Here is a 14,649-nt window from a genome sequence, read left to right as displayed (position 1 = left end):
TACGATTTCTTTCTGAGTTAATTGTATCGCAATCATTATACAATTCAAAACTCTTTCTCCTCTTCCCTCTCATCTTCTACTTTTTATTTCATTATCTCAAAATTTTTATTAATTTACTCAAATTTAACACAATTTGAGTTCTACAAATTCTTTATCATTGTACTCTACTCTTTTTTCTGAGTTAATTATATCCCAATTATTGTATAATTTCAATTCATTTCAGAGTAAATTAAGTTGCATTTAAATTCGTTGTCCTGCTCAATTCAAAACTCTTTTCCTCACTTTTTATAACAACGGCAATAACAGCAACAATAAAAAATAATGATGAAGAGAAAACATGCGAAGGAGAAGAAAAAAAAAAGAGACGGAGGAGGAGGAATGCAAAGAAAAAGAAGATGACGACAACGCCCATGAACATAAATGACTAGGTTAAAAAAATGATATGTGCAAGTGTAATCACACTTCTTTTAATGTGTGGTTTTTGTTTATATTGGGTCTACTTGGTGGAACTTGAATGACAATATTGGTCGAGTGTCGCAGATCTGATTAATTTATTGGCGTGCAACTATACTTGGGACGCTGAAAATTCCCAACAAAGTGACAAATTTCTGGTTCTCGCATACTGAGTACCTTGTTATCCACAAAACTCAGCCCAAAAATAATGCCTAAGATGTAAATGCTCATTTATCTAGAACCAATCATTAAGCTACAAAACCTAAACCTCAAAATCCTAAACCTTATCAGTTGCCATTCTTTGGAACTCAAACTTAATAAATTGTATTCATTAGTGTGGCTTCGGCACGTAACCATCGACTGCAAAGTTCCGCGTGGCAGCTGGAATAGCTAATCGAATCCCGTCGAGTTCAGGCTTAGCAATCACTTGGCAACCCAAACGTGAACTGTATAACTACCAAGATTAGTCTGGGAAGAATTTAGGGTTGAAATACAAAGTAGATATAAGGGATCCCATGTTCAGATTAAACAAACTCACGTTTCGGAAAGGCCAAAAGCTAGGTCCAACATATCATTTTCCTCATCAGTTGGATCTTCCAATTTGTTGTAATATTCTACATCCTGCACAAAGTTCAGACTCAAGCAATTTGACACTCACGTATGTTGAAAATAATAAGTAATTGCATAAAAATGATAAATTAATTTAATTTACCATGACTATAACATGGCAAGTTGAACATGCAAGTGAGCCCTCGCATGCCCCTGCAAAACAACATATTATAACTGATGAAAAGTGAACCTACGCTGAATCAATAGTAAACATACTACTATGCAACTTCCATAGCCCCAAAAGACAGACTTGCAAGCTTAGTTAAAAAAAATAAGGGTGTACGACATGGGTCAATACATCCATTACCAGTAAGGTAGCAACCAAAGCAAGTTACACAAACAAAAGAAATTATTTTCAAAACAATCAAAATATACAATTTAGTGTATAATGAAAAAATTGATAATAGCAAAGCTCTTGCCTTCTAGTTCAATGTCATTTTCATGTGCAGCTTCTAGCATGGACATTCCAACAGGGACTCGAATATGTTGTTCCTCCCCATCCTTATCAACAAACGTCACAGATATCCTGCACATAGTTGGATCAAAGACTAAAAAACTAAATGATAAACATGCACTTTTACCCCTAAGCTTTGAAGAGATACAACCATTCACCTAATTGAATAAGGACACACTTAGACAATGCATTGTTTTCATCTAATCCAATATGTAAAAATATAAAGCATTAATTGTGCCGTATATCTTATGTAAAGTTAGCACTGAACAACTATTAAAATGTTAGTTTAGCATTTGATAAGTATTATTGTCCTCTGCCAAGAGCAATGGAATGAAAGATGTTTCAAGAAAGTATGACTGTGAGCAACAACTCAAGACTCACCCGGAATCACTAGTGCCATTTAGGCAGAAGTACCACACCCCAACATCAACTCAACTCATTCTACGATGGTAAAGTATTACAACCCCATGGTTAAGAGCACAAATCCAGACTGGTAAAATGCACACTACATGAGATTAGCATTCTTTGCATTAAGTTCTCATATCCCATTAAAAATTCAACCATTACAACTTAGTAGTATAACCTATAAAGGTAGATTACACACAAACTGTGACCTTCCCAATAAAATTGTCTGAACCATTATAAACCAAAATCACATAACTTTTAACTTCTCCCATCAGGATGAATCGTCCAAAATCATGGTAGCTAATCCTGGATCAAGATGCAATGTAGCCTACTCAAAAACTGCTATAGCTGGATAGTGGATGGAAAGCTGGCCGCTAACTTGAGAAGTATAGATAAATATTCCCAATTCATACAAAATATATATATAGGAAAAGCAATAGATAAGACAACAGAGTTTAAAGTGAGAAACATAGTATGTATGATACATAGTCTATGGGAATGCTTTGGGATAATATGTTGAGCAACAGTAGAGGACAGCGCCAGGGGAGGGGAAGGGACAAAAATAGAGAATTGAGGTGCAACAATGAAATTCCTAGCTCCAATTGTGTCTCAGTTTAACTTGGGGAAGGCAAAGTGTGAGCTTATATAGGTAAGTCATGTAACTTGACTACACTCATCATGAAGATGCACACACTGCTACAGAAAAGGCAATTTCAATAATATTTTCAGATAAAAAAAAGAGACTTACGTTTCCTTTTGTTCATTCCCTTCATTGCTAGTTGTTGATAGGAAATTATGTTTTCCAATCATAGCTCCATTGTATAACTTATTAAGAGAAAGTTGTTGAAACTGTACCTAACATAATAATAATAATAATAATAATAATAATAATAATAATAATAATAATAATTAGAATTAAAAACACAGATATAAACATGCCACAGAAAAAAAAATCTTATAAAACTATTTAGCTAATAATCCATAAATATATATACATATATAATTTTAATCTACATGGCGTCCACAAATATCATAGCACGTAATTTCCAATTGGAGAAATTTTTAAATATACATTATTCTAGAAATTCCAAGTTTTTAATATATCCTCACTTACTCCCCGTTAGATTCCTTTTTCTAGTGTAAAATTCTATTAAAACATTCAGAGATTTACATATCTTCGGGCTATTTCCTTTACCAATTGCGAATGTTGTCACAATGAAATCTATCTCTAATAACAAGAAATCGAAAGCAACGAAATCTGTTGAGACAAAATTATGAAAAGCAAATAAACTCATTTCCAAAACAACAGAAAAATGCTAATTCATTAACATTTCCAAAATAACCAAAATCTGAATTCCCATTCTTGTGTCATACACAAACACATTGGTCATCTCGACTTAATGGGACAACATTCATGATTCCACTCCTCGACACCCCTTGAACTGGTGAATGTCTAATCTTATTATCAAGCTCACCTAATACATTCAAAAGCTTCAATTTCTATGAATGATATATAACCTTCCATAATTGTGCATCCATAGTTACCATTCCGTTCAATAAGAATTACATCATACTCGTAAACAGAACTTCAAATAACAAACAAAAACAGATTATTCATAGTATCAGCCAAACAAAGGCCAAAATTGAATTCTTATACTAGTCTTTGCTTCATCAGTAAACTAGGTATTGATTGAAATCCAGTATTTCTTTCCTTTTTTTTCTGGCAATGGTTACAACAGCCAAATATCATATACAGAAAGCCAAGAGCCAAATTTAGATATCAAAAATCGTAAAATTTAAACTGAATGATTCAATCATACTTACTGCCGGAGGTTGCAGGAAACGGTTTCTGGTGCTTTGATTGTATCTTCCTCTATAAATGGATGCATAATTCCCTGCCAAAATGATTTTTTAGAATCATGGATTTAACGGAATTAGATATTGTTGACATGTAACGGACATTATGTAAATTAAATTGGTAATTAAGAAAAAGGGAAGCATAAAAAAATAGTTAAAAATGCAGTGATGTACTTGTGAAGAGGCGCTTGGCGATCCATGGTCCAAGTCTTGGAAGTCTTGAACTTAGCATAGGAGTTGATGAGGGGATTACAAAACCCTAAAATCGCATAAATAAAATAAAAATAAATAAAACTCGCATAGAATGATGTGAGACAGATTCACAGGGCAAGGGTATTAAATGATGTGCAGTGGAAAGATTTTGCTTCTAGAATAACCAATATATAAGAAAATTGGGAAAACAAGATATATGAGTGTTTGAAAAGTAAATGGAATATGCATTAGGAGAGAAAGAGTAGAAGATAAGCACCAAGCAAGAGAATCAGAGCGTAAAAAGCAAAGAGAGAAGTGAGAGGGGGGAAAATGGAACCTCGCCGCCACCTAGGGGGGAAGAAGAATGCAGCGGCCGCAAAAAGCGAAGAAATAAGAGAGAAGAAGACGAGATTATTATCGAAGTCGGAAGATGCCTCAAACTCAAGAAGTTTCTTAGGTTGAAGTTGATCCTTGAGGCGGTAAGATAATAGTAATACTAAGAGAAAAAAATAAATACATGTCTAATTTTTTAGAGTATATATATGTCTAAATAGATTAGTGAAAAATTTTACATTGGATATTTTTGTATTTAAAAAAAATTATTACGTTCAGATTTTTGAATTTTATAGAAATAAGATATGAGTTATTTTATATGTACAAGCATTTTTTTATATAAGTCATACAAATTATTTATATTTATGTATTTTTACATTTTTTCTGTGTCTCTTCTTTTTCTTTTTTCTTTTTGTCTCCTTTTCTTCTTTTTCTTCTTCTTTCTTCGTGTCTCTTCTTCTTCTTTTCCGTAATTTTTTTCTCTTATTATCGTTGTCATCAACACCACTTCTTTTTCCTTCTCTTCCTTCTTCTTTTTTATTAGAATTTCTTTTCTTTTTTTCTTTTTTTTTCTTTCTCCTCCATCATCAGTTATCTCGTCGTTGAAAATAACAAATAATTCAAGTTCAGATTATCAATTAAACCAGAACAAAATTGATTGTTGTTTTTAATCCAATCAAGTAGCTAAGGTGTGGTTCAATTCAGAAGAAAAAATATAGCATTAGAAAAAATATTTTTCTGCAGCAAATTTGGATGTAGAACGAAGATATTTGGGTATAACACGAAGATACATTTGAGTGTATTTTAAAATTTTTTTGTATATTTTTATTCTGAGAAGTTCTCATAATTCAAAACTCTTCTTCCTCCTCATCTTCTACTCTCTTTTTTTATCATCATCACCATATTCTTTTTCTTTTTTTCTTATTCATTTTTTTATTTTACCTTCTCAAGTTTCTTCTTGTTTTACTCTTTTAACAAGAATAAAAACAAAAAAATCAAATAAAAAAGAAGAAGAAACATATAATGGTGCAAAATTACTTAGAATATGATGAACTTACATTCATTTAACTAAAAGAAAGAAAGAAATAAGGAAAAGAAGAAGAATAAAAAAAATGCAGCATTAAGAAAATATTTTTCTGTATTTGCAGCAAATTTGAGTGTAACACAAAAATATTTGGGTGTAACACGAAGATATTTGAGTGTATTTTAAAAAAATTTTTGTGTATTTTTATTCTGATAAGTTCTGCATAATTCAAAATTCTTCCTCTTCCTCCTCTTCATCTTCTACTGCTTCTTCTTTCTCATTTTCTTATTTCATTTTCTTATAATTCTTCTTGGGAGAAAAAATCAAGCAAAGAAGAAAAAAATACATAATGTTGCAAAATCAATAAAAAGAGGAGGAGAAAAAAATGCAACAACAACAATAGTAATAAAAAAACAACAATGAAGATGAAACACGCGAATAAAAAGGATGAGAAACGCAAAGAAGAAAGAGAAGGAAAAGGAAGAGGAGGAGGAGAAGGAGGAACGTGAAGAAGAAGAAGAAGCGTCTTCCATAATGGTGAGTGAGAGCGCGCTCTGGAAACGATTGAGTGACGCGCTTGTTATCACGCTCCAGTGGGTGAATGTAGTTTTTGTTAGACTTTGCCTAACTTGTAAGACTTGTAAGCCAAAAAGACTTGTATGTGTAGCATAACTCATAAGATATATATATTATTGTGTCACACTTTTGAGAATTTATTTGTCTAACTGAAAATATCATATTTAACTAAGATAAAGACTTATATATCTTATTTTTATAAAATTTAGGAACCTCAATGTGATAAAAAAAAAAAATTGAAGATGAAAATGTCTAGTATAAAATTTTCCAGAAACTTATTTGGGTATATACTCAATTTTTTAATTTGAAAACAAAAAATATTATTCGTACATCAAAATTAACAATCAATGTATTTATATATAAATACATAATAATTTAATTTATTTTCAATGTGTATTTGTATTTCAATATATATTTTTATATTGATGGCTTATTTTAGTGGTTAATTTTAGCGTACACGTAATAACATAGTTATTCAAAAACACATAAGTTTATAATTAATTGAAAATATAAAAATATTTTTTATTTTTTAAAATATGAGATATTTAAGTCTCTCTATCCAAGATATATAAAAACAAATCGATCTTCTAGAGATAATAAGGACAAGTTGTGGGTACAGGTTCTAACTCATAAGTACCTCCAAATTTTCAATCATATGGGTAGCATCTAATGGCAATAATCGATTTAGTATGATAAATAGACTCCTCTCAGTAAATTTTATGATCTTACTTATGTATACATATCTGAAATAAATTTTTCTCTTGCACATTTGTGGAGCAATGGGACTTGGGAGGAAGAAAGACTTGTCGCGCCAATTTCTCATAAAATCAAACAGTCTCTTCATAGCATTTGGTCTCCGCTTATGTCTGGTTTAAAGTCCAGATGGAATTGGTGCCCCGCAGCTTTAAAGGTTTATAGTTTTAGAGAAGATTATCATTGGCTCTTGAAGAAGAAATTAAATGGGAATGGTAATAGCAATTGTAGGTGAGTTTGGCATTCTAATTCTCCAGAAAAGATAAATATGATAATGTGGCTGGGTTTACAAAATGCCTTTCCGATAAATGCCTTCTGTAACACTCTATCACACAAAATTTTATGCTATAATCGTAAATCAGTGGTGGTAAGGATACCTAAAAAAAATACATACATATATTTAAAAGATAGTAATATAGTCAATAGCCTGTAAAAAAAATAACGAAACAACAAGCACATCTCACTCGAAACATCAAAGATATACCGCACCGATATACAGAAATGATATATATATATATATATATATATATATATATAATATTCAAAAGGAGATACATAGCAAGTACTAGTCTCGACTCCCAAAGACAATGCCGGTTAAAAATTATAACACAACTCAGAAATATACAAAAAAAAAATACATGTTTCTTCAAAATCAACCTCTAAGAAGGATATACAAAAACATATACAAAAGTGGAAAATATAATACAACAAGATACAAAATAAAATCCTAAAAGAGTGTATTCGCTTTTGAGAGGAATCTAGCACGTTTAACAAGGTACATCACGTCCTGTATCTATAAAATAAATAGTTCCACAACGGGGTGAGAACCCAAAGATTTCCAGTAGAGTAGTAATTCTAAATGGAGTGTATGTAAAAAAATATGAACCCACTAGGTAATCCTAAACTCCAACCAACACAAAGTTTAAGTCTAAAGTCCTTTCTAAATCCAAACAGAAAAAATCAAACTAAGTTTCAACTAAACTAGTGATTTCAGACTCTCAATTCTTCTCTATACAAGTCATCAATTTTCTCCATGTCATAATGATTCAATATCAATAATTTAGTGTCCAGTAATTTGTTTAGTAGTAGTAACAAGCACAAATAGAGAATTTTAAGCACAAACAAAGACAATTACAGCAAGGCAAATAGCAGTTAAATAGGAAATAATCACATAGACAAACCAAATACAATGAGCATACTCAAACAATGTTACTTAAATGCAGATTATGCATGCCTGTCCTACTAGCAATGAGTTCACGTGTCGATTATTAGGCTAAGTCCGACACAAAATTCGGTTGACACCCCGAATCGGTCTCTCGATGTGCATCATTGGGATGAATTATAAATCATGGTACCATTATTCCAACGGAAAGTGTTGTCTCACCTTCTCCCGAAAGTATAAACATTTCAAACAACGGAGAGTGCTATCTCACCTTTCATCCAAGAGAACGCGGGTGTTACATATCGCTGTCCCCACGTCACACTGCAACCACAGAACAAGTAGGATGAGACATTTGTCCTTATCCGGTGCAGGTGCCAAAGCAAAATCAATTCAGTATGTAAATAGGATAACACACAGACCTTGCTAATCCAACCATTCAGACCACAATAAATCAATATCAATGTCTTTTAGTAATTTCATAAGTAATTCTAACCCCAGTTCGTTATCTATTGCATTAATTTGAATTCATTAACCCCCAATTCATTTATCAATTTGCTAATTTTATTAACACGTGAGCGGGATGAAACCTCCGTCCTCATTGCAGTCGGAATAAAATCACCATCACGCAATATTTTTTCGGTTAACTAAGTGTTTAATTCCAGAATAATAAAATTTAGTTCATTGGACTTAGCCACACCCTATCCAGGACTTAAAAATGAGTTATCGAGATTCATTTAGGGGTTACAGAAGTTTACAAGAGTGCCAGAAAGGCCAAACAGTTAAAAACATGGTTTCTTCAAGAAAACAGGACTTGTGCGTACGCATCACCTCATGCATACACATGACTTACTAAATCTTCTTGATGTGCGTACGCACACCCTCGTGCGTACGCACGAGTATTTACACCCATTTTGTGTAGTGCACACACACCATATTGTGCGTGGATACGCAGACCAAAATTTCTGATTTTCTGCATAATCTCAAATTCTAGATTTTTATACTAGTTTTCAATCCTTCATAATTTTCTCTATAAAATTCATTTTCTTCCGTTCTTAAACGGTTTTAAAGTTCTTTGCACCATCTTCAATTTAAGATAAATTTTATACAAATCCAAACTTCAAGCGCTAAGTTATGACCCATCGATGTTGGTCTAAATCCTGTTTTTGCTAAATTTATCCTATTGCTAAATTTTACTAACTCTCAATTCAATTTAGTCTCAAATCATCCCAAAAGTATCTCAACATACATTTATCTAGTTCTATCCATTCAACACCTAATCAAAAAGTTCCAACACAATAATCCAACTTTCCAAACTTCTATCAGCAAATCAATCACATGTTAATTGTTGGGAATAAGACACCATTCCCCCTTGAGAAAACACCTTTGACAGAGAAATAAAATAGACACAATCACAACACAAGAATTTAACGTGGAAACTCCAATTACCGGAGAAAAAACCACGGCCGTTGTCAAATGACAACCAGAGAATATCACTATGTGAAAATTGTTACAACACATAGACTTCTTTCTCTCACCGGCACCCCAGTACACCCACACTCTCTCAAAGCAAATATCTAACTACACCTCACAACACTCTCTAATCAAAGAGTACAGAGGAAAAGAAAAATCAGATACAAGCTTAAAGTGTTTCTGACTGGTGCAAAAACAAATGAAGAACTTAGCCTCATATTTATAGCCTAGGCCACCCACTCCATTTGCTATCCTAAGCAATGTGGGACTAATTCAACCAAATCCTAACAATCTCCACCTTGATTGAAATAGTCACACATCTTCAGCTTCCATTGTCAACACCGACAATTCTTTGCTGCCATTGTCTATACCGACAATCATAGTTCAGAGAACTATCATACTCCACCATGAAAGTATACTCACTTGGAATTAGACCACTCCAAGCATTTCACCTTGGTACAGATCGAAACCTTGTTGAAAATTCATGGTGCAACTTCCAAATTGGCTTTTCCTAGAAGTTCTTCAGCCATCGACCTAACTCCGCCACACACCTTGCATCTCAACGCCAACCAATGCCCGTGTGCAATTGTGGACCCGATTGCCACAACTTATCCTTATCCATGGCAGTGCGGTAATACCATGAGGATACTTCTTGTCTTCTAGAGAACATCATCTTCTCTCATAGAGAGCAATATTGCAAGTATCAGATTGAGAGTCTTTTTCTGAAACCGCATTACCTGGACAATTTCTCTTTACATGCCCAGACTTTCCACATTTCCAGCATATTACACTCCTTCCACGATTTCCTTTTCCATAATTGTCACTTCTAGCTACAAGCGCCAAATCTGATGAAGTGCTACCCTCATTTTTCATTCTTCTTTCTTCAGCAATGAGCTTACTGGCAACTTCTTCAAAATTCAGAGTTTCCTTCCCATACATTAAAATAGGTTTGATATACTCATAGGAAGAAGGAAGAGACAATATGAGCCTCAGTGCCATATCTTCATCATCAATTTTCACTCCAATTGCCTCTAATTCAGAGACAATACCATTGATAGCACTAAGATGGTCGGAGATTTTCACATTGTGATCCATGCGTAAATTATGGAACTGCTCCTTCAATAACAACCGATTTGAAATACCCTTTGCCTGATACAACCCTTCGAGTTTATCCCAAAGTTCCTTGGCTGTTTTCATTCCTTGCACATTTGCAAGAACATTCTTAGCCAAACACAGGCGAATAGCACTTGCAACTCTCAAATCTAGTTCCTCCCAATCTTCATCCTTCATACCAGAGATCCTCTCCTTCAACGCCTTGTGCAAACCTGATTGTATCAACACATCCTTGACTTGTACTTGCCACAAGCCAAAATTGATTCTTCCATCAAATTTCTCTATTTCAAGCTTCACAGCACTTGAATATCCTGACATTGTTGCAACCGTATACTGTAATAGTATAACTCAACTGTAGACCGTGCACTAGGAAGGATCCCCAGAAAAGAGAGGTGGGTCACAATGGACACACTTAAATACCAAGTCTTTCCTTAGCCAGAACCTTTTCCAAACTACACTCTCACAGAGTCACACTGTCTTCCAGCAACAACAACAGCAACCAAAGATCAACCTCAAGCTACAGGACAAAATTCTTTTCTGATGTGGAAGGTCAGACTAGGCTGCAACCACAGAGCATACTAAGAATAAATCCCACCGAACCGAAGCTCTGATACCACTTGTTGGGAATAAGACACCATTCCCCCTTGAGAAAACACCTTTGACAGAGAAATAAAATAGACACAATCACAACACAAGAATTTAACGTGGAAACTCCAATTACCGGAGAAAAAACCACGGCCGTTGTCAAATGACAACCAGAGAATATCACTATGTGAAAATTGTTACAACACATAGACTTCTTTCTCTCACCGGCACCCCAGTACACCCACACTCTCTCAAAGCAAATATCTAACTACACCTCACAACACTCTCTAATCAAAGAGTACAGAGGAAAAGAAAAATCAGATACAAGCTTAAAGTGTTTCTGACTGGTGCAAAAACAAATGAAGAACTTAGCCTCATATTTATAGCCTAGGCCACCCACTCCATTTGCTATCCTAAGTAATGTGGGACTAATTCAACCAAATCCTAACATTAATCACCCGGCCAAACCACATCATTCCATAACCAATCAAAATATGGCAATTATGCAACTTATCATAACTTACCAAATAGGGAATACCTCACCCTATTACGGTCTCTGGTCTAATTTCACACCAATGGATATAATAACAACTATACCACAACATGCATATCCAATCTCAATCTTACCATCATATAGCACTCACCAAACACCTAATTCACATAATCACACTTCATCATCAACACACAACATTCAACACTATCCTAGGACAATTAAGCTAGGTTTTCACAAAATGTTACATAATGTCTATCTAAAATTAAAACTCGTACCTTCGTTGACGGCAGTCTCAACCTCGAAAAAACTCTTCTCCGAAAATTCCAACCTCCACCGATCTAAGCTCCACCAAATTCCTCACCAATGTGATCTTTGACTCAATTCCACACTTAATTTACACAAATCCAATCCTATTCAATCTAATCACATTCAATTTTCACAATATTCACACAATGTTCATAACTAAAACTTGAAAAAACTAAAGAGAAAAGGTTTACTTACTTTATTTCTTATAGCATTGGGTCAAAACCTTGCTAGAATTTAAGATTGAGCCTCCCTTAAACATTGAAAAATCAAATTTTTTTCAATATCCAAATTAATACGTGAAATTGAGGATAAATGAAGAATAAGGCAAGAATTTTAAAATTTCTTACCGCAATAGTTAGATAGAATCGAAGAGCGCGACGAGAGTGACGCATAGCTACAAATGGGTCTTCGATCGAAGTTAGAGTTTGAAAGTTACGAGGAATTGAGTAATGTGATGAATAGTAATTTAGGATAAGTCTTCACTCTCTTCTATTTTTTGTGGAACTCTAAATGAAAGAAGGAGGAAGGAATGACTAAATTCACTAAGTTACGAGGGCCATGTACGTGGGCTTGGGCTCAACATGGCCGTTTTGTGATTTTCGGTCCATTGGCCCAACCTAAGACCAAAATTTTTAAGATAAGTGTTTTAATTCATATTTTGGATATTTTTATTTTTTTCACATTGTAAATTATTAAATTTTTAGCCATATTTGCTCATAATTAATTTATCATTTAATTATTCATTATTTAACTGGATTTTACACCTTTCATTTTAAGCATCATTTAACTGAGTTGGATAGATGTCCGAGATGCAATGAGGATTAGGAAATAATGGAGCATTATCTTAGAGACTCTGTGAAATCTAGAGTCATTTGAAAAATGTTGGATCCTTCGTTTATTGAGTCATTTGAAGGTACCCTTTTGGAGTTTTGGTTTCGAAGGGTCATGTCGGGTAATGAAAAATTATTTGGGATGGATCTTTGATGAGTGTGGAAGCATCACTGTAAAGATCTTTTTCAACACTGGAGATCAATGGTCAGATCACAAGGTTGTTGCTATAACACAGATAACTGCTAATAATTTAAAAAAGTCTGCTAAAATCAGTGTGTGCTTTAGATCTTTTAAGAATCGGATGAGGTGGAAACCTCCAACAGGTAATCATTTTAAAGTTAATTGTGATGTGAGTCTATTTTTTATTGGAACTTGGCTGAAATTAATTGTCATTAGAGATTCTAATGGCTGTTGAATTTCGGCTTGTTCTAGCTAGTAGTTGTCTTCTAGGTCTACTGTCTGATGTGAGCTTTTTACTATTTAGAAAGGTCTAGTTTTAGTTTGGAATTGTGACTTGAGAGATATTGTGTGCAAAACGGATTATCTTGATATTTTGCACCTGTTATACAATCCGGATAGTGGGCATAATTCTGATGTTGATATTCTTAATGAGATCTAGGAGCTTCTGTCAAGACCTTAGGTTGTGTATTTTGATTGGATAACCCGTGAAGCTAACAATGTGGTGAATTGGCTAGCGAGATATGGTGTGAAGACTCATCTTACTCATGTTATTTGGTCCGAGTCTTATAATGATCTACAGTAACTCATGCTTGATGATATATAGGATAAGCGTTTTATTTTGTTTTGCTTTGTTTCTTTGTTTGTTTAGTCACAAAAAAAAATCGATATTCTAAAGAGACTTAGTACTTGTTTGGGTGTTATTAAGTTGATAAAAAAAGATTTTTTTAATATATTTTTTTATTTTTTAGCATGTTTGGTAAATTTCTATTAGTAAAAATAAAAACACTTAAAAAAATTTTTTTTTGAAAAGCTGTCGTTTACATCTTTTTTTAAAAGATATTTTTTTGCTTTAAAAAAAGATTTTTTTACATAATAAATAAATAAAAATATATTTTTATATTGTTATATCCAAACATAATTGATAGATAAAAAGATTTTTTTTCCATGAGATATCCAAACATAAAATTACATTTAATTTTCTATAAGATCTTTTAAAAAAAGATAACTCAAAAAATATATTTTCTTAAAAACTCACACAAACAAATTCTTAGACGTTTCACATTTTAAAAAATAAAAAATATTTTTATATTTTTAATAGTTAATAATTTATTTATTTTCCAAATAAAAGTTAGAGACTTATTTGTTATTTACACTAATATTAAATTATTGTAAGCTTTTAGCAAATAATTTCATGCGAAGATTTTTTGTATATAAATTTCTTTCAATTCTTTAATTTTGAAAATATTTGAATACAAGAATATTGTTAATTTATTATCAGATTAATTAAGTTTTTAAAAAATATAATTATAAAAAATACTTGATAAAAGTTCATAAATGCACAATTTAAAAATCCACATTTCATATACTATAGCTCAATAACAATTAACAAAAGAAAAATATTTTAAATAAAGAATGTCATTCTTACAAAATTTCGTTGAATAATTCAATTATTTTCATGATTATCATCTTGCAAAGTTACAGCAGCTAAAAATAAAAATTCCACGTTTACAGCAACTCAAAATTTATATAGTTTAACCTTAAACTCCAAATGTAGAAACACATACATCAGATAAATAATCATAAATTCAGCTTTGTATTTCCCTTTTAACCATTAAAGATTAACTTTGTAAAGATTAACTTTGTAAAGATAAATAACCATAAATTCAGCTACCTTAATTTGTAAAGATTAACTTTTTTTATACTTATTTTTAGTTAAATAAATTTAAAATAATAAAAATATAAAGAAAATACATGTTCACAATTACTCTATTTAGTAACTAGCCTTTGAACAAAAAGAGTATATTAGATATGACATTGTAATTATTGGACAATGTATTCTTTTTTAAAATGGC

General features: G+C 32.5%; 1 protein-coding gene across 2 annotated transcripts; it reads right to left on the bottom strand.

Moving 5' to 3' along the window:
* Nucleotides 1-443: 443 nt before the first annotated feature.
* Nucleotides 444-4,493, bottom strand: LOC112755646 (uncharacterized). Of its 2 annotated transcripts, none has more exons than XM_025803867.3 (8): nt 4,308-4,493; nt 3,953-4,037; nt 3,746-3,816; nt 2,670-2,776; nt 1,482-1,588; nt 1,166-1,215; nt 992-1,074; nt 444-899 (listed from the first exon to the last, which is right to left on the bottom strand). In XM_025803867.3, exons 2-8 carry the CDS (start codon nt 4,008-4,010, stop codon nt 785-787), a joined length of 591 nt encoding a protein of 196 aa, XP_025659652.1. In that variant the 5' UTR covers nt 4,011-4,037; nt 4,308-4,493; the 3' UTR covers nt 444-784. The 2 variants fall into 2 exon arrangements, with proteins under 2 accessions (XP_025659652.1, XP_029149571.1); XM_029293738.2 differs by having other exon boundaries at nt 4,248-4,443.
* Nucleotides 4,494-14,649: the final 10,156 nt, after the last annotated feature.

This window comes from Arachis hypogaea, chromosome 6, assembly GCF_003086295.3.
Source record: "Arachis hypogaea cultivar Tifrunner chromosome 6, arahy.Tifrunner.gnm2.J5K5, whole genome shotgun sequence".
In the NCBI taxonomy this organism is placed as follows: domain Eukaryota; kingdom Viridiplantae; phylum Streptophyta; class Magnoliopsida; order Fabales; family Fabaceae; genus Arachis; species Arachis hypogaea.
This window is presented reverse-complemented; position numbering and strand designations above follow the sequence as displayed.